At 39.9% G+C, this 18459-nt stretch overlaps 1 protein-coding gene across 1 annotated transcript; it reads right to left on the bottom strand.

The window, feature by feature from the left end:
* Positions 1-9917: 9917 nt before the first annotated feature.
* Positions 9918-11213, bottom strand: GCNT1 (glucosaminyl (N-acetyl) transferase 1). The gene has a single exon (XM_007939648.1). It carries the CDS (start codon positions 11211-11213, stop codon positions 9918-9920), a length of 1296 nt encoding a protein of 431 aa, XP_007937839.1.
* Between the last annotated feature and the right edge of the window lie 7246 nt (positions 11214-18459).

Below are 18459 nucleotides of genomic sequence, written 5' to 3'. Positions count from 1 at the left end.
CAGAGCAAAAGAAGAATGAAGAAACCCAAAGACGTATGGAAATAATTAGTCCAAGAGACTAGTGGACCATGTGAACCTCATCCTATATGACCATGAGACCAGAAGAACTAGATGGTGCCCAGCTACCATTGTCAACCATTCAAAAAGGGGTCAGTGCAGGAGATCCTGGATAGAATAGGAGAACAATGTGGAAAAAACTCAAAATTACAAAAAAGACCTGGTTTACTGGTCTGATATACCCTGGTGAGACCCCCAAGACTATGACCCCTAGTTACCCTTCAGGTCTGAAATGAATTCACTTCCATGGCTTCCAGCCAAACAGACAGGCATATAAGGTGAACATTTACATCAGGTAGATGTAAAGATGTTACACTCCTTATAAGGATCAGTCACGGAGAACAGAAGGGCAGTATTTGTGCAGGAGATAGCCCAGGGGGCAGGAATGCATAGGAAAGAAGGACACAGGGAAGTAGTAACTATAGGGAGGCAGTGGGAGGTGAGCTGTTACAATATGGGGAATGTCATCAGTGTCACAAAACATGTATGAACTGTTGAATGTAAAACAAAACTGCTTTGTAAAATGTCAGCCAAATCATGCCATGGCACTTGCTTGGAATGAATGCAGCTCTAGCATATAAGCTTCATGAGGGCAGGGAATTTTGTGTTCTCATGGCTATACTCTCAGTTTCTACAACAGTGCCTCCCATAGTAAGTATTAAAAAAATAAATATTTGTTTAAATGGAAAAAAAAATCCACCCCAAACATAATAAAAAGCATTAAAAAAAATGAAAGAAAAGATACAGGTTTTCATTTTGGGGTGATGAAAATGTTCTAAAATTGATTGTGGTGATGGTTGTATTAAAAAACAACCACTGTACACTTTAAGTGGGTGAATTAGGTGGTATGTGAATCCCAAAATAAAGTTATTTTAAAAAATTAGCATAAATCATTAAATGTTATTAAACCTCCTTCATTCAAAATTTCCATTTGCTGTTCCTGTTCTCGTATTCAGAAGATGTACACTTACGTTAAATCAATTTGTTCCTACAAAAGTGCACATTAAAAATTAAACCTTTTATGAATAGATTCATAAGGTATAAAGGTTATATAAAGCTCTTGAACTTTAAAGACTGTGGTCAACAAATTCTGACTCATTCTACAGTCAGTTTCATTTAAAATGGGGCTAAAGATTACCCAGGGGGTTTAACCAATCAGGTGAAATGACCTTTGGAACATGTACTCTGTAGTAGGGCAGAGGATGTGTGCCCATAGGGTTAATTCATTAAACTTGTCTCTTTCCCTTCCCCTCAGCTGTGCCCACCACATACAAAACAACAGCAAGCAACTGTTAAGTCTGTGGGCACTGAACTACTCTTCTCCTTCAGTAGAGGCAAGATAAAGCTAGTATTGCCCTAGAATGCAACTGTTTTTTGCAGTTCAGTTGATTCATGGCAACTTTATAATAAACTTTAAATTACATTCCTCTCAAGTCACCTGCTTTGGTCCTTTTATATAATCTGTGTTTAATTTTCTAACTTTACCATACCCTTTTCCTTTCAGACATTTCTGCCTTGAGAATTAATCTTCTGATTTTAATTACCAACAAGTGGCCTTGTTGGTTACATAAAGTATCACATCAACTACTAAATTAAATTAGTAAAACTATTAAAAATTAAATATTTAAATTTAACATTTTTAGCAAAGGAAGAAGGAATAATTTGTGGAGACAAGGCACTGGTTTCTGAATGTCTGATTTTAATGGTGATCTGTCTTGGAAGAAGTACAGCCAGAATACTCCTTGGAAGCCAGGATGACCGTATTTTGTTTTACAGACTTTGGACATGTTATTAGAAGGGACCAGTCCCTCAGAAAGACATTATGCTTGGCAAAGTAGAGGGTTGGTGAAAAAGAGGAAGATCCTCAATGAGATGGATTGATACAGTGGCTGCAACACTGGGCTCAAACCTGGCAATGATTGAGGATGGCACAAGACTGTTGTTGTTGTTGTTGTTATGTGCCGTCGAGTCGGCCCCGACTCATAGCGACCCCTCCTTGGGTTTCCGAGGCAGTATCACTACGGAAGTAGGATTGCCCAACCTTCCTTCCGAGGAGTGGCTGGTGGGTTTGAACCGCCAGCCTTCTGGTTAGCAGTCAAGTGCTTTTAGCCACTATGCTACCAGAGCTCCCTAGGCAATGTTTTTTTCATTGTACAGAGGGTTGCAAGGTGTTACAACTGACTCAATGGCACTCAAAGGCACCTAATTGATGCACAATATTCCCCAGAGGAAAAGATAACCTTTAGAGACATCAGGTGGTCAGGAAACCTACTGAGGCCCGAAAGGGACCAGAAAACATCAACCTCAAGTTAGTGACCTACAGAAAGCTGAAGAATAACATGAATCTAGGTGAAAGGCAACATTAGCATACTAAAAATCGCTCCGCTGGGTGGAGATTTAACATTATGAGACATGCTAAGAACTATCATCTTTGTATCCTTTATTGTACATGCTTAACCTGTAATCATATGAAATTGTATGTATGAAACAGAATCTAAGAAAGTTCACTCTCCATCTCAGCTCGTGCATGATCTCAATAAAGACATGCCTTCTACTTTTCACCTCTGTCTTTATAGGTTTTAGTCACACTGGGCAATGAACCCAATAATTGGTGGGTAACATAACAACAACTGGTTGCAACTGCATTTATTAATGTCCATGTTCATAAAACTAACTTTGCCATGTAATAACGTTGGATTCATGTTATATTTAACATCAGGAATTTTTTTTTTTTTTTAAGGAACTGAGAAAGTACATTTCAATTGACTGCAGATAAGTGAACCCAAACATGGCTGTTGTTTTTTTTTGTTGTTGTTGTTATGTGCTGTCAAGTCAGATCCAACTCATAGTGACTTCCTTGGGTTTCTGAGGCAGTATCACTACGGAAGTAGATTGCCCCATCTTCCTTCCAAGAAGTGGCTGGTGGGTTTGAACCGCCAGCCTTCTGGTTAGCAGTCATGTGCCTTAGGCACTATGCTACCAGAGCTCCCCCAAACATGGCTACCTCCCCTAAAATGACTGCACAAAATAAATGATCTGATGGTATTTCACTTAAGTGAATTGTACTTGAATGAATGACACAAATACATATTTGGAGATGATAATGCTCTACATTTTTAAGACTGGCAGCTATTTACTGTGGTCTGGGAAGAGTCTGGGTAAACTTTGTCTTTAATAAGTAATATGTTAACCTTGATACAGTACTTCATCAGCTACCATCATTTCATCAGAGTTTTGCAGAATGTTTAAGGATTTCTAATTTTATTTGCACAACTTCTCACAATTTCCTATAAAATAATTTAAATGACAGTTAAAAAAAAAGTGTTTAATCACTGACATTATGATGTAAGGTAATTAACTTGTATATAATTTGTTTTCCTTTTCCTGAGTGCATCATCAGCTTTCTTCTGAAACTGATTCTTCAAACTGCTTTTCCCAGAAGTATGAATTTTATTAAGTTATTCTGAAGTTTAAAAATAAAATACTTTTAATTCCAATGAACAAATCTCTCAATAACACCTGGAACTGGCATTACCTGGAAGGTAGTATTCAGACACATTTCAACAAGTGCCATACTAGAAAGACGAGGTATCATAGCTACAGAAAAGAAAGTGAATTCAGTTTTAGTAAGGGACTTGGTCTGAATTTTCAAATAAAAATGTGTGTTCCTCTTGGCCCAACGTTGGCTACCACACTAAAATGCAAAAATACAGCAATCCACTGACTTACATACCTACATATAATGATCAAGGTTTGAAAAAATGGCATGAAATTTTTATTCAGTGTGTTCGACGTAACAAAACTCAATAAAATTGTTTTCCAACTTTTGGAATAAAAAATGTTTTCTCAGATGAATGCCTGAGACTAATATCACAAATTTCTCATGTACTGTTTAAAGTTTGCTATGCTTTAAAAATAAAGTATATGGCTTTGATTTTGTTAGAAGTCTAATGATAAATGTTAACCACGTCCTGTCTATCACTACCATGGTGGCTCGTGTGTTGCTCTGATGCTGGAAGCTATGCCACTGATATTTCAAACACCAGCAGAGTCACTCATGGTAGATAGGTTTCAGTGGAACTTCTAGACCAACAGAGACTAGGAAGAAATGCCTGGTGATCTACTTTCAAAAATTTGTTAATAAAAACTTTATGGATTATAACAGAACACTGTCAGACTCACTCTCTTTGACAAGTCACCAGGAGAGATCAATTGCTGGAAGAGAACATCATGTGAGGTGAAGCTGAGGGCCAGTGAGGGCAAAGGGGACTCTTGGTGAGATGAACTGACATAACCACCAATGATGGACTTCAACATGCTAACAATTGAAGGACTGGGCACTGTTTCATTCTGTTGCACGTTAAGTTGACTCAATGGCAACTATCTAAATGTTGACACGTCACATTTTCTGTTAGATCTCTGGCTGAAAAGTATCAGTTTATCAAAAGAACAAAATTAAAAGAAAAATTTTCATTGACTTTGAGATATAACACAGCATGATAGCAACAAGTCATCTGTCTTTTGGTGAAAATGGAGAGAGTATGCTGTATTATCAATATCCAAGCAATCTGTTCTGTAAAAGGGTCATGGCAGCAGCATCAGACCTCCTTATTTAGCCTCATAAGTGGGAAGTCGACAGCCTTGGGCTGATTCCTATGAGGTTGAAGTCAAGCAAACTTCTTCTCTCCAACCTTTTTACCAATTCTGACACCAACCATCCCTCCCACAGCACTGTCTACTCCGCTGTTGGTTTTGATAATTCATTGGAATGGTCACACAGAACTCACATACCATACTCACAGTTATGGGTTTTATTAGGAAAGTAACAGGTTACAATTCAGGATCAGGACAGACTCAGGACACAGTCCTTCAATCAGGATAGCTGTGCCACAAGCAGATCCCTCTCTGATCTTTGGCTTCCTGAGGGGCTCCTTGGGCAGGCCCAGCCTATGCCCTGCTTGGACAACTCTTTTAAGCTCTTTTAGCTCTGCTAATAAATGCCTGGCAGTGCCTCACTCTGCCAATAAACCCCAGCCTGAAGGCACTGAGCTCTAGCTCTGTAGGTTATGGGTCAACAAGCCTAGCTCCACTGACAAGCGCCCAGAGGCAACCCATTCCACCAGCAAGTCTCCTGCCCAAAGGCACTCAGCTTTCTCACTTATCTCCCGCCAATCTCCTGGTTCTGCTGCCTTTGCTGCTTCCATTCCTCTGCTGCTGATTCTCACCATCTCTCTAGTCTTACAGCTCTCCCTCTCTGTCTCCTCGGTCTAGGAAGGTGCCAGCACAGGGACCCTGGGCCCAAAGGATGTACTCTGCCCGTGTCTCTTGTGGTAATCATGTCCCCTCTGTGCACCTCTGGAATGTCTCATTTTAAGCCTAGTAAGATGCCAAAACTCATCAATCTTTTCATTAGGTTTCCATATACCATATGCACATGGTCCTACCCCACAATAGTGCCATGCACTTTATTTATATTATTAGCAAGCTGTCCAATTCCTTTGGTGGGCCACAAGCACCTCAGTTGCATAACCATACCAGTCATTTAGTGGGAATTAACAAAGATTATAGGTAGAAGGGCCATATTAAGTAATTCACTGTACCACAGTCCCAAACCTTAAATTCCCTTTACAATTCCCAGGTCTTCAAGTATGCCATGTGGAATAAAAGTGCCATTCTTTCCCTCTTCACAGAAAGTTATGATACATGAGGAAACATTACAACCAATTGGCTAAGGAACTGTGCAGATAACATGAAGCAGTAACAGCAGAGGCCAGTTCTTTTCCAATGGTGGCACAAGTAACATTAGGAAACCTTGATCTTGGAAGGTTGGCCATACAGGGATCAAATGAACAATCTTCATTTCTAGAGACAGTGCCAATTACTGGTTTTAAAAAAATAATTTTAAAAAAACCAACAACTAGTTCAAGGATATGATGGACCCCTAGACCAGAAGAACTAGATGGTGCCCGACTACCAATGCCAACCACTCAGAAAGGGATCAAACCTGGAGATCCCAGATAGAGTGGGAAGAAAAATGTGGAACAAACCCAAAAGCACAAAAATGACCAGAATTACTGGTTGGACAGAGTGTAGTAGAATCTCCAAAACTATGGCCTTTGGTTATCCTTTGGGCCTAGAATTGGACTCACTTCCATGGATTCACTCTCAGACCAACAGTAGAAAGACCTAGATGCAGAATACCTATCCCAGGGTGATGCACCCACCTACTCTACAGAGCTATACCCCTTAGAGCAGTCGGCCATGGGACACCACAGGGACAGCATTCACATAAAGGGAAAGCTGCGCAGACAGGAGTGCATAGTTAAGAAGGGCACAGGGAGGGGGAGAGAGTTTGTTATGGTCGGGGATGTTAACTGAGGCATGAAATCAAATGTGCATGAACTGTTGAATGTAAAACAAATTTTGCTCTATAAATTTGCACCCAAGGCACAATAAAATTTAAAAAAAAAAAAAAGGTTTTCAGGTAATACTGATACTGCTATTCCAGACCACACTTTGCGAACTACTAGTCTAGGAGTCTGGGTGGTAGAACAGCTCTCAGCTGCTAACCAAAATGTTAGCAGTTCAAATCTATCCAACAGCTCCACAGGAGAAAGATGTGATGATCTGTTCCCATAAAGATTATAGCTTAGAAAACCCTATAGGGCAGTTTTAGTCTGACACATGGGGTCACTGTAAGTTGGAATTGACTTGACAAAACACCCACAGTCTAGGCTACTTAGCATGACATAAATGCATCTTTTTAGTTCAGCCCATATTGACCTCTTCAGTCTATCTTTCCTACCTCCTGCCCCATACTTTATGATTCAGCAACATGGAACTGCTTATGGTTCACTTGGTAGTCATCATGCTGTTTCTTGCCTCTATGCCTATGTTCAAGCTCTGTCTTCTGAATGGAATATCTATCCCTTTCTATCTCCTTTATTTGCCTGGCTAATTTTATTTAACTTTAAAGAATCAATTTAGGTATCATTCCCTGATAGTCTTATCTATTATTTAATTGCCCCTTTCCTGCCCTCTGACTCCCGTCTGGATTAGATAATCCTCTAATGCTGGTAGCATAATGCCTAAGGCACTTGACTGCTAACCAGAAGGCTGACGGTTCAAACCCACCAGCCACTGCTCAGAAGGAAGGTTGGGCAATCCTACTTCCGTAGTGATACTGCCTCGGAAACCCAAGGAGGGGTCGCTATGAGTCAGGGCCGACTCGACGGCAAATAACAACAACAACAACTAATGCTCCCATATTGCTCTGAACATATTTCTATATTGCACTTATCATATTGTATTAGCATGAGTTTATGTGTGTCTATTTCTTCTATTTACACTGTAAATGCTTCACAACCAAGAAATGCACCTTTTTCTTTGTATGCACTGAGCATCCACACTGGAGGTAAATGATAAATTGATAGACAGAGGGAAGAAGAGAGAGGGAGAGTTAACCTTGCACCCTTGATCGCTAAAAAAAAAAAAAAAAACAAAACTCACTGCCATCGAGTTGGATCTGACTCATAGCGACCCCTCCTGGGGTCTCCGAAGCAGTATCCCTATGGAGAAGCTCTGGAAGTGTAGTGCCTAAGGCACTTAACTGCTAACTAGAAGGCTGGCAGTTCAAACCCACCAGCCATTCCTCGGAAGGAAGGCTGGGCAATCTACTTTCGTAGTGCTACCACCTCAGAAACCCAAGGAGGAGTCGCTATGAGTCAGGTCTGATTCCACGGCACGTAACAACAACATCCCTATGGAAGTAGATTGCCCAACTTTCCTTCTAAGGAGTGACTGGTGGGTTTGAACTGCCAGTCTTCTGGTTAGCAGTCAAAGTTTCAAGTGGCCATCTGGCAGTAAAAGGATTCTTTTCATTCTATCTGTTTGTTCTCTTGTAATGAATCTACAGAATTCCAGGGCAAATCAAATAACCAACACACCAGGGGCATACAGCAGTCAGATTTCTATTCTGCTAAACTATGACCCCTTCCTGTAGCATGCAGTCCTCTAATGTGGGAATGTTATGGTTTATGTGGCAATGTCTGACAGCTCTCATTTTCAGTTTGCCCTTAGTTGAACAAGGTATCTAATTATTAAAACTTAGGGCAATTTCAGTAATTTTTAATTGAAAAACTGTTGCCTTTTTTTATACAGATCACAGGAACCATCAATTGCATAATGAACTTGCAAAGGAGGTATTAACAGACTGCTTTGAACAGTTTAAATCTGTACTCAGGCCCTTTGGTTTTCTTATTCCTCTGTCTGTCCTTATGATTTATTATTCATTTCCATCCATGGCCTCATATAGGATGAAACATTTTAGCCAGGAGGAACCTTAAAGATCATTCAGTCCATTGATGTGAGGTACTATCAAGTCGTCTCTGAATAAAATAAACAAATAAATAAAAGAACCAACAACTCACTGCTGCCAAGTTAATTCTGAAGAATAACGATCCAATAAGACAGAGTAGAACTGCTTCACCGGGTTTCTAGGGCTGTGATCTTTATAGAAGCAGACTGCCACATCTTTTTCTTGCAGAGCAACTAGTAGGTTTCAGCCACCAACCTTTCAGTTAGCAGTCAAGAGCTTAACCACTGCACCACCAGGACTTGTTTTAAAAATCATGGTCCTCAGATGTTGGTTAAATATGACAATGCTTCCTCCCAAGCCTGTTTCACCTTTTTGTCTTCTTTATACTAGTAGCTGGCAATCAAGTCACATTAAAGTACAGAGAGAGTAATATAGGGCCCTATTCAAGTTAAGTTTTTCTCTAGTTTGATAGCCGGGTTTATGTAGCCTAGGGAGAAGAGCAGGGAAATAAATGTATGCAGAATTTTTCTTAACTCTTCATAGAAAATATAATAAAAAGATATCTTACTTTTCTAATAACCTAAGATGATTTATAGGATCAATTAAACCAGAACCCCAAACCCCTACTGCCATCAAGTTAATTCCAACTTATAGTGACCCTATAGGACAGGGAACTGCCCCATAAGGTTTCCAAGGCTGTAAATCTTTATGGAAGCTGATTGCTACATCCTTCTCCCACGGAGCACCTGGTGGGTTTGAACTGCCAACCTTTTGGTTAGCAGCTGAGCACTTACCCACTATAACACCAGGGCTCCTACTAAACCAACAATTATTTATCTTTAAAAAAAAAGGGGGGGGGGACATTGTTACAAGCAAGAATTAGTCAGAAATAGTCATGTTAAATCAAGCATGCTTTTAAGTTCCCTGAGGTGACATACAGACATACTATATAGCACAGTGTCACAAAAGAAAGTAAATTATTCACAAGGATCATTGAGAGTCAAATCAAACTTCTATTTCAACAAATACAACATACAAGATAAATCATATTGTTATGATTGGTTATTGCTACAAATTTATTCAAATCAAGAAAATTATCATATCAAAATAATTTTGGCACAGGTGATTCTTTTCTTTTCTTTTCAAGCATTTCTGATATTTTTTTTAAGTCCCTGAGCTAATCTTTTAGTAGGCTAAGTTTTGCACTCACTTCTCCCATCACCTCTCCCCACATTTGTGGCTTCCTGTGGCCTCATTGCTATTCCCTCTTTCACAAACCTGAAGCCTAAAAAGAGTTCTGAAGAAGATTAAAACTATATACTTCCCTCCCTCTAAGTCTTGGCTCCTGATCTCACCCTCATTTTAACTCTAGGTGGAGGTTTAATGCTATAACCTTTCTATCAAGCTTTCCTCTTGGAAATGGGGAGATTCTCTGACATAAAGCCTTGGCAGAATCCCTGCTCCCAGAAGCTCCCCACACAGCTCTTCCAATGCAGAGAAGTCACACAGGGTCCGTTCTGTGCATCCTAATTTCTAAAATTGCCTACCATGGTAAGTGTTTTAGGGGCTCCAGAGCTTTACGCCTCAGATGCTCATCCAAACACTGGATGGCAAAGAGGTCAACATTTGTGTCAAACTTATTGGCAAACAAGTGGTGTTTGTGTAACATCCAGTTCAAGTCCCCTGCCCCAAAAACACACACAGAGCGCACGTGGATGCCGTCGCAGGGTGGGTAAGGGGCGCCCTTGGAAACATCGCCTTCAAAATAGTGCCATTTGACAAACCTTGCAATCGAATGCATGTCAGACATGTCATATTTGTGGCTTGAGGGCAGTGCACCAGGGACTTCAGGGATCCTTTGAATGGTGGCCCAGAGATATTCATCAGGGCTGTATGTGTCTTTCGCCCATTCCATAAACTTGTGAATTTTTTCATTTCCTAGCACATATCCCACATAGTTCCTACTGACCACAAAATAGGCACTGCCTGAAAAAATGGGTGTTTCGAGAGGAGGACGCATTTTGTCTGCTCCTGTGTTTGTCAGCTTCCCGTTGATGACTTCATAACGCTTTTTCCACCTTTCCTCTTTACTGGCTGACATTTTCTCAGATTCAAGGTTGTTTTCACCCATTAACGACTTGAGCTTCCTGACGATTTCCAGGTTGGTTTTAATAGGAAAATCCATGCCACAAAGATTTATCAAGTACTTCCAGTCTGCACTCATTCTGTAGAGGTCCTTCATGCAATTGAGGTCTGCCTGGACGCGGCTCCATGAAGCATACACCACATTCTCCAGCCGGCTGGCTACAAAGACGTTACTGAAACAGGATGCAATGCCCATTACAGCACCTAAAAAGGAACTGTCGGACTTTTTGTCCACATGAATGCAATAGAAATTCTGAGGCATGTAGATGGCCCTCAGGAGCCTGTCGAGCATTTCAATTTTGTGGTGAACCACTATAGAATATGCGAGCGGAAACTCTGCCTCTTCTTTGCTAAGGGGTTCCACAATGTATTTGCGCTTTTTGATGAAAGATGTACAATCACCAGTCATGTTTATATAGTCATAGGTTGTCCACTGAGGGCGCTTTTTAAATTTCACTGTCAGCATTTCAAGCTTTACTTTTTGGATTTCATCTACATCACCCTGTAACACTTTGGTACAATTAATATTACTACTAGGATTCTCGTCTGTCAGTTGCAAATGATCAATGCTTACAAATTCAGACTTCTGATGAATTCTTAAAACAGAGAAGGTGACTACGGAAACAATGAGAACCAAGAAGCAGTATTTCATGGGATAACAAAAAAGTCTTCTCCGCAGCAACTTCCTCAGCATTTCAAACAATAGCCAGGGCCTTTGCTATTTAAGGGGCAGTCTTCTAGGCTTTGGACACCATTGATTTTCCCTCTTCCTTGGGAGTTGTCAGTTTGCATTTATCAGAGGTACAAAGACAACCTGAAATGGATGAGCACACTGAAAGAAAAACAGAAATGAAATATGTGAAAACAAAAATCTTTCACTACATCTTCTCACAGCCCAGCTGTTCTCCTTGCTATAAGAACAAATTCTGTAAGGTTTGATGTTCAAAACAAAGTAGGTCAATAGGAGAAAAGGGGTAGCATTATAGGAAACCCGCAGTCTCCAGCTTTTATGTTTGTATCAACAACAACAACAAATGGTAGCCATAACGATGCATTAAAATATGCTAGGATAAAAATTTAACCTGTTAAGCATGTACCAAAATCTCCATGTCAACTAGTGCATGCTGACTCATAGTGACCCTGTAGGACAGAGTAGAACTGCCCCATAGAGTTTGCAAGTCTGTAATCTTTACAGAAGCAGACTGCCACATTTTCCTCCCACAGAGCAGATTATGGGTTCAAATCATTGACCTTTTGGCTAGCAGCCAAGTAACATTTGAAGACCCACACCACAATTATTGAACTGTCCAGTTAGTAGATTTCTGATGCTACACCAATTCTAAGAATTAGCGTCCCTTGTTCTGAAGTCATTACTAATTTGAAAACATCTTGTGATCAAGTTTCTTAAATGCATGAGGCATCCAGCAATCATAGGTCCCATGGAACCATTAATGTCCATTATCTGGCTCCACCAGTCCTGAAGATTGGAAGACATCCTATTCATTCTACTCTTGGTTGATTTAGGATTAGGAATACACTTTGAAAGAAATTCACAAATAGCTGTGACTCCTAGACTCTTCTGAGAAGATGCAGATAAAATGAATTTTCAAACGAGATTAAAAGGTTCAACTGAAACCTGGCCAGACTTGGGACTTGGTTGAATTTACCACACACTGAATTCAGTTCCATGCCAGGCACTACAGAAAGGTAAAACATACACAACCCACAAGACACTGCTAGTTTTGCATGCCCTACATTGGTTATATTATAATTGAGCCTTGCAAAAAAAAACTATACACAAATTGTGATTTGTGACACATCTTTTGTCTATATGCAAATTCCCAAAACCCAATCAACTTCTAATGTTTAGGAGCTCTAGTGGCGTAGTGCCTAAGGCATTTATTTGACTGCTAATCAGAAATGTTTAAATATTGTATTATTTTAAAAAATCAATTTTGTAATTTAGCAACTGGTTCTACAGTAAGTGCTAGTTCTACAAAGGAAGTCAATTGTCTCCATATCAAATTTTTAGAGATTTTAAGCTAGTTTTTAGCACCACAATAAACACTAGAACTTTTTAATGTTTCATTAATGTTATGAATATTAATAATATAAGTAGTAATAAATAATTGAACATTACTAGCATATAATAATGTCAAGACAAGTATTTAAAAACTTTTTACCTGTTAGAATTAAGCAAAGTCTGGCTCATTTAGTCTTGACTCCAGGTAAGGTCCTATGGCCAATCAGAGCATATCTCATGTGATCAAGTTTCTTAAATGTACTAGGCATCCAGCAATCATGAGTCCCATGAGGCTTTTTTAAATATCTGTGAAATGAAAATGGAAATGTGTGATGGAAGTGTACATGCTTCTGTAAGTTGACACACATTCAGAAAGTATATTGGTGAACTAATTGTATATACTTACTTATTTCTCAAAATTATGCCTGATTCTTTTTTTTCCTCTTTTTAAAAATCTCCTCCTTTCCAGTCTTATTTTTCAGATACTGTATATGTATATTGATAAAAGTTTGAAAACATCCTGAAATGCACATTATTTGGGTTTTTTGAAAGAAAACTCTAGCAGCATTTTCCAAAAGTATATGCCAAAGAATGGTCCAATATGATGAGGAAATCTGACATACCCTATTTCTGACTCTGAAGATCTCCAGCGCTCACTATCATGTTGAAGACAATCCTCAGTGCTGCCCAACCATTCTAACAATCCCTCACACTCTCTATTAGAAAACAAACATTGTGAGACACCGCTCAAGAGAAATCCAGTCCACAGCACTGACGAATCTAAGCGAATAAAACAACACACTAAAAAAATTAAGCAATTTGAACCAAACCAACTGAAATAGAGAAGAGAAAAACAATGACATAAAGAAAAGCCAGTGAAACCAAAAGTGAGTTCTTTGAGGAGATCAACAAAATTGACAAACTTTTAGCTAAACTGATCAAGGGAAAAAAAAAAAGGCTCAGAATTCCTAAAATCAGAAATCAAAAAGGGGCCTACCAATCTTATGGAAATAAAAAAATGATTATAGGGAATACTATGAAAAAGTCTATTCCAATAAGTTAGGTACTCTAAATAAAGTAGAAAAATTCCTAGAAAGACACAAACTATGGACACTGACTCAAGAAAAAATAGATAATCTGAAGAGATCTACTTCGCATGAGTAACCAAGTCCAGGCCTACATTTGCTTCACGTGTTAATTTTACCAAACATTGAAATAATTAACACTGATCTTTAATTAGCTCTTCCAAAAATTAGAATTCTATGAGGCCAGTATTGCCCTGATACCAAAACCGAAGACATCACTAGAAAACTACAGACCAATATCTCTTACAAATATTGTTGTTGTTGTTGTTGTTGTTATGTGCCGTCAAGTCCTTACAAATATATAGATGCAAAATTCCTCAACAAATTCTACAGACTGAATGAGCAGCACATAGAAAGGATTATACACTATGATGATTAATTAGACAAAATTCAATACCCTTTCACAATAAAAACACTCAAATTACCAGGAATAGAATTTTCTCAAACTGATAAATGGCATCTACAGAAAAACATCAGCTAACATCATACTTTATGGTGAAAGACAGGATGCCTTCCCCGTAAGATGAGGAACAAAGCAAGGATGTCCCCTCTCACCATTTCTATTCAACACTTCATTCCAAGTTGCAATAAGAGTAATTAGGTGAGAAAAAGAAATAAATGCACCCAGACTGAAAAGGAGAAAACAAAATAATCTCTATTCACAGGTGACACAGAACTTATAAATACTGGAAAAACAAGGAGCAAAATGTGGCAGAGTAGAAGGGGTTAGCACTGGGAGGCCCAATCTTCCTTCACCTTCTGATTTCACAAAGGAAGCAGGTTCTTGCACAAAAGTGGGTGGGAATCGTGAGGCCAAAAACAGAATAAGAACCACTCTCCATAATAAACGCTCTTCAATTCCAAGAAAGCAATAAAAACACAAGTCCTAAACTCAGACTAAAAGGGTCCTGGTGGTGCAGTGGTTAAGCATTCATGTGCTAACCAAAAGGTCAGCAGTTTGAACCCAACAGCTGCTCTGTGGGAGAAAGATGTGGCGGTCTGCTTCCATAAAGATTACAGTCTTGGAAACTCTACAGAGGCAGTTCCATTTTATAGAGTCACTATGATTCAGAATTGACTTGACTTTTTGGTTTTAAAAACAGACTAAGACTTGCTCATTCGGGGTTTATAAGACCTGGCAACTATCATGAAGAAGGTTCTCCACTGGAACACTGATGCCTTTCCTCAAGAGATTTCTTTGTGGATACCACTATGAATATCTTTGACTAGAAACACAATACAAGAAATGGTAGAAGAAAATAATTTGACCATGTGAAGAAATAAGGTAAAATCAAATTCCCGAAAACAATAATTTTCAATAGGTGGTTTCTGAAAATTAAAATAAAGCAGGCCAGCCACTGTTGCCATGGAGTTCATTCTGACTTATCAATAACTCATGACTTTGTTTTACAAAGTAGAACTACTTCATAGGGTTTTCTTGGCTATAATCGTTATTACCATGGACTGCCAGAAGAACTAACAAATCTGACCTGGAAGAAGTGCAGCCAGAATGTTCCTTGGAAGTGAGAATGGCCAGACTTTGTCTCACCTACCTTGGTCATGTTGTCACAATGGACCATTCCCTGGAGAAGGGTATCATGCTTGGTGAAGTGGAGGGTCAACGAAAAAGGAGAAGGCCCTCAACAAGATGGACTGGCACAGTGGCTGCAATGATGGGCTCAGGTATAGCAAGGATTGTGAGGCTGGCACAGGACCGGGCAGTTTTTCATTCAGTTGTACATGGGGTCGCTATGAGTCGGAGCTGACTAGATGGCACCTAACAACCACCACCATCACCTTTATAGCAACAGATAGTCAAGACTTTCCTGCACAGTACTGCTAGGTGAGTCTGAACCATCAGTATTTACGGTAGCAGCCGATCACAAACTGCTCGTTCTGCCTAACAACCTTAAATCAAGTAGCAAAGAATACTAAATTCTATAAATGCTAAAAATAAACTCTAATCCTTTATAACTGCCAGTAATAAGGAGAGAGGAGCTAGTTCAGGAAGGGGAGAAAAGGAATAGTTAATAGAATTTCTCTGGGGTAACAGTATCAGTCACTAGAAGTGTTTTCAACATAACTGAATTACCACAACAGATAAAGTTTAGGGTGCAGCGGAGTACTTAATAGAGTGGGATGATAAACAAAATGACCTCAGGGAGAATGAAAGAGGAGGCAACAAGTAAAATCTGAAAAGCAGATGGATGAGGGGTGACTGATGAAGCAGACCCAAGAAGCCTAGGCTGACAGTATGAAAGAACCAACTCTAGTTACACTGCAAAATCCTCAAAAGGCTCAGGAATGGGGTACAGAGAGATATAAAGGGAGGTTGAGGGGATAGAGTGCTTTAAACAAAAATGAGAAGATTGATTGGCAGCCATTTACGAAGCAGCTGGATCTCTATCCCAACCTTGGCAAACACTCAAGATACAACAGAGGCGCTGCAGAGGTTTTCCAGGCTGGAGCTAACAGGCATAATGGAAGAGAAGGTCCCCATTACAGAACAGTGAAATTAATGAACTCAGGAGTTCCTGGGTGGTACAAATGATTAACATGCTTGGCCGCTAACTAAAAGTTTGGAAGTCAAGTCCAAAGGAGTTGTGTACATTACCCAGTATCATATAACTGCTAATAGGGGTTTATTTACTTTAAAATACTATTTCATTGTGTTTTTGATGAAGATTTATACAGCAGTTTATATTCCCATTAAACAATTTCTGCACAAGTTCTTCAGTGACCTTGGTTACACTCTTCACAATGTGTGAACAGTCTCATTATTTCTGTTCTGCTTGGTCTGTTTCTATTATTTCAGTTTCCTTGCTCCCCTACATCCTCCATTTTATCTTAAAATAATTGATGACTGTTTGGTCTTATATAGGTGATTAAACACACACACACACACACACACACACACACTTATTATCTCACAGTTTCTGTGAGCCAGTTGTTTAGACATGGCTTACAGGGTCCTCTGCTTCAGGACAACAATCCTGGTAAGGCTACAAATCAAGATATGCACCCATGTTGGGGTATCCTCTGAAGACTTGGCTGAGTAGGCTCTGCCTCCAAGTTCACATGGTTGTTATTAGAGTTCAATTCCTTGAGAGTTTTTGGAATGAGTGTCTTAATTCCCAGATCGCTATTGGTCAGAGACCATCCTCAGTTCCTTCCAGCATGGGCCTCTCTAACTTGACAGCTTGCTTCATCAGAACATTCAAGCTGAGAAGTTAGCAGTGGTCTGCTAGCAAGACAGATGTCTCAATATTTTGTAATGTAATCATGAAAGTGAAATCCCATCACCATATTCTATTAAGGTCGGGGGTTATTTTTAATTACTTCATCACTTGTTTGTTTGTTTTTGGTAAACGCTTATTTTTCTAATTTTTTCTACTATGAAGTACTCTTGACTTTAACTGCTCAAAATGGTAAGGATCAGAGAGAAAAAGTGAAGTGTTGTATGGGCCTCATGGCCACACCTTCTCGGGAGTGCCTGCTCTCTGCCCCACCCACAGGCTTACTCTGCTTAAAAAACTTCTCTGACACCTGGCTGTTATTCATGACTCACTGCTGTGAGCTTCTTAGCCTAGGAGATCTCCTGTTGAAGACCTAATCCTGCCTGCCCTTTCAAATTGGTCAAGAAGAGTTCCTGAGGGTCTCTCCATAATTACAAAAAAAAAAAAGAAAAAAGAAAAAAGCTCCATGGTTTAGGCTGCTGCTGCTGTTAGGTGCCATCAAGTCATCTCTGACTCATAGCAACCCTATGCACAACAGAACAAAACCCTGATCCCACGCCAGCTCCACAATCCCTGCTATACTTGAGCCCATTGCCTCAGCCACCGTGTCAATCCATCTAGTTCTGCTCTTTCATCTACTCTCTACCTTACCAAGCATGACATCCTTCCCAGGGAATGGTTCCTTCTGATAACATGACCAAAGTAGGTGAAATGATGTCTGGCCATTCTAGCTTCCAAGGAGCATTCTGGCTGCACTTCCTCCAGGATAGCGTACATTCCATATTCTGATTATTAATGGATGTTTGCATCTGTTTCTCCTCAATTTGAGTCGTGCCATGTCAGCAAATGGACGTCCCGAAAGCTTTACTTTATCCATATCATTAAGGTTGGTTCTACTCTGATGAGGCAGCTCTTTCCCAGTTGTATTTTGAGAGCCTTCTGACCTAAGGGGCTCGTCTTCCTGCACTATATCGGTCAATGTTTCCGGCTATTCATAAAGTTGCCCAGTAATGTATCAGACAGTGTTTCTCTGCTATTCATAAGGTTTTCCCTGGTCAATTCTTTGAGAAGTGGATGACCTCTTCCTTCTTCCTTCTCTGTCTCAGTCTGTAAGCTCGTTGAAACCTGTGACCATGTGCAACCCAGCTGGTGTTTTAAACACTGGTGGCACAGCCTCAAGCCTCAGAGCCACGCACAAGCCACACAATAAGACAAACTGACAGACAAGTTCATCTCCCTTAGCTGTTCGAAATCTCTCCACCCTCCCCTTATCTGGATCCTACCTGGATCCTGCAGCTTTGTCAACCCCAGTGTTCCTTTCCCTTTCCTGCCTCGGGGGGGGGGGGGCACGCTTGTCTCCTTCCCCTTACCAGCAGCTTTTGTCGTCCTATTTTCCTGAATTCACCCCACAGTTTTCTTGGGCTCCAGTCAATGAAACATAAAGTAATACAGGACCTTCCATGACTAGCAGTGGACCATGTTTTTCACGCCTCCTTTGGAAAGGGGATGTTTTCATGTGAAATAAGACACCACAACTACAATCAAATGGTAAGACAGAGAAACAGGAGGGCCAGGACCATGTGTCACTTCTTTAGA

This window comes from Orycteropus afer, unplaced genomic scaffold, assembly GCF_000298275.1.
Source record: "Orycteropus afer afer isolate SDZICR_OR568_19922 unplaced genomic scaffold, OryAfe1.0 scaffold00005, whole genome shotgun sequence".
NCBI lineage: Eukaryota > Metazoa > Chordata > Mammalia > Tubulidentata > Orycteropodidae > Orycteropus > Orycteropus afer.
The sequence above is the reverse complement of the archived record's forward strand: the minus strand, read 5'-3'. Positions and strand labels throughout refer to the sequence as shown.

Bases quoted from the DNA above. Each gene is read 5' to 3' on its own strand.
- GCNT1 (XM_007939648.1), bottom strand. From the start codon at position 11,213: ATGCTGAGGAAGTTGCTGCGGAGAAGACTTTTTTGTTATCCCATGAAA.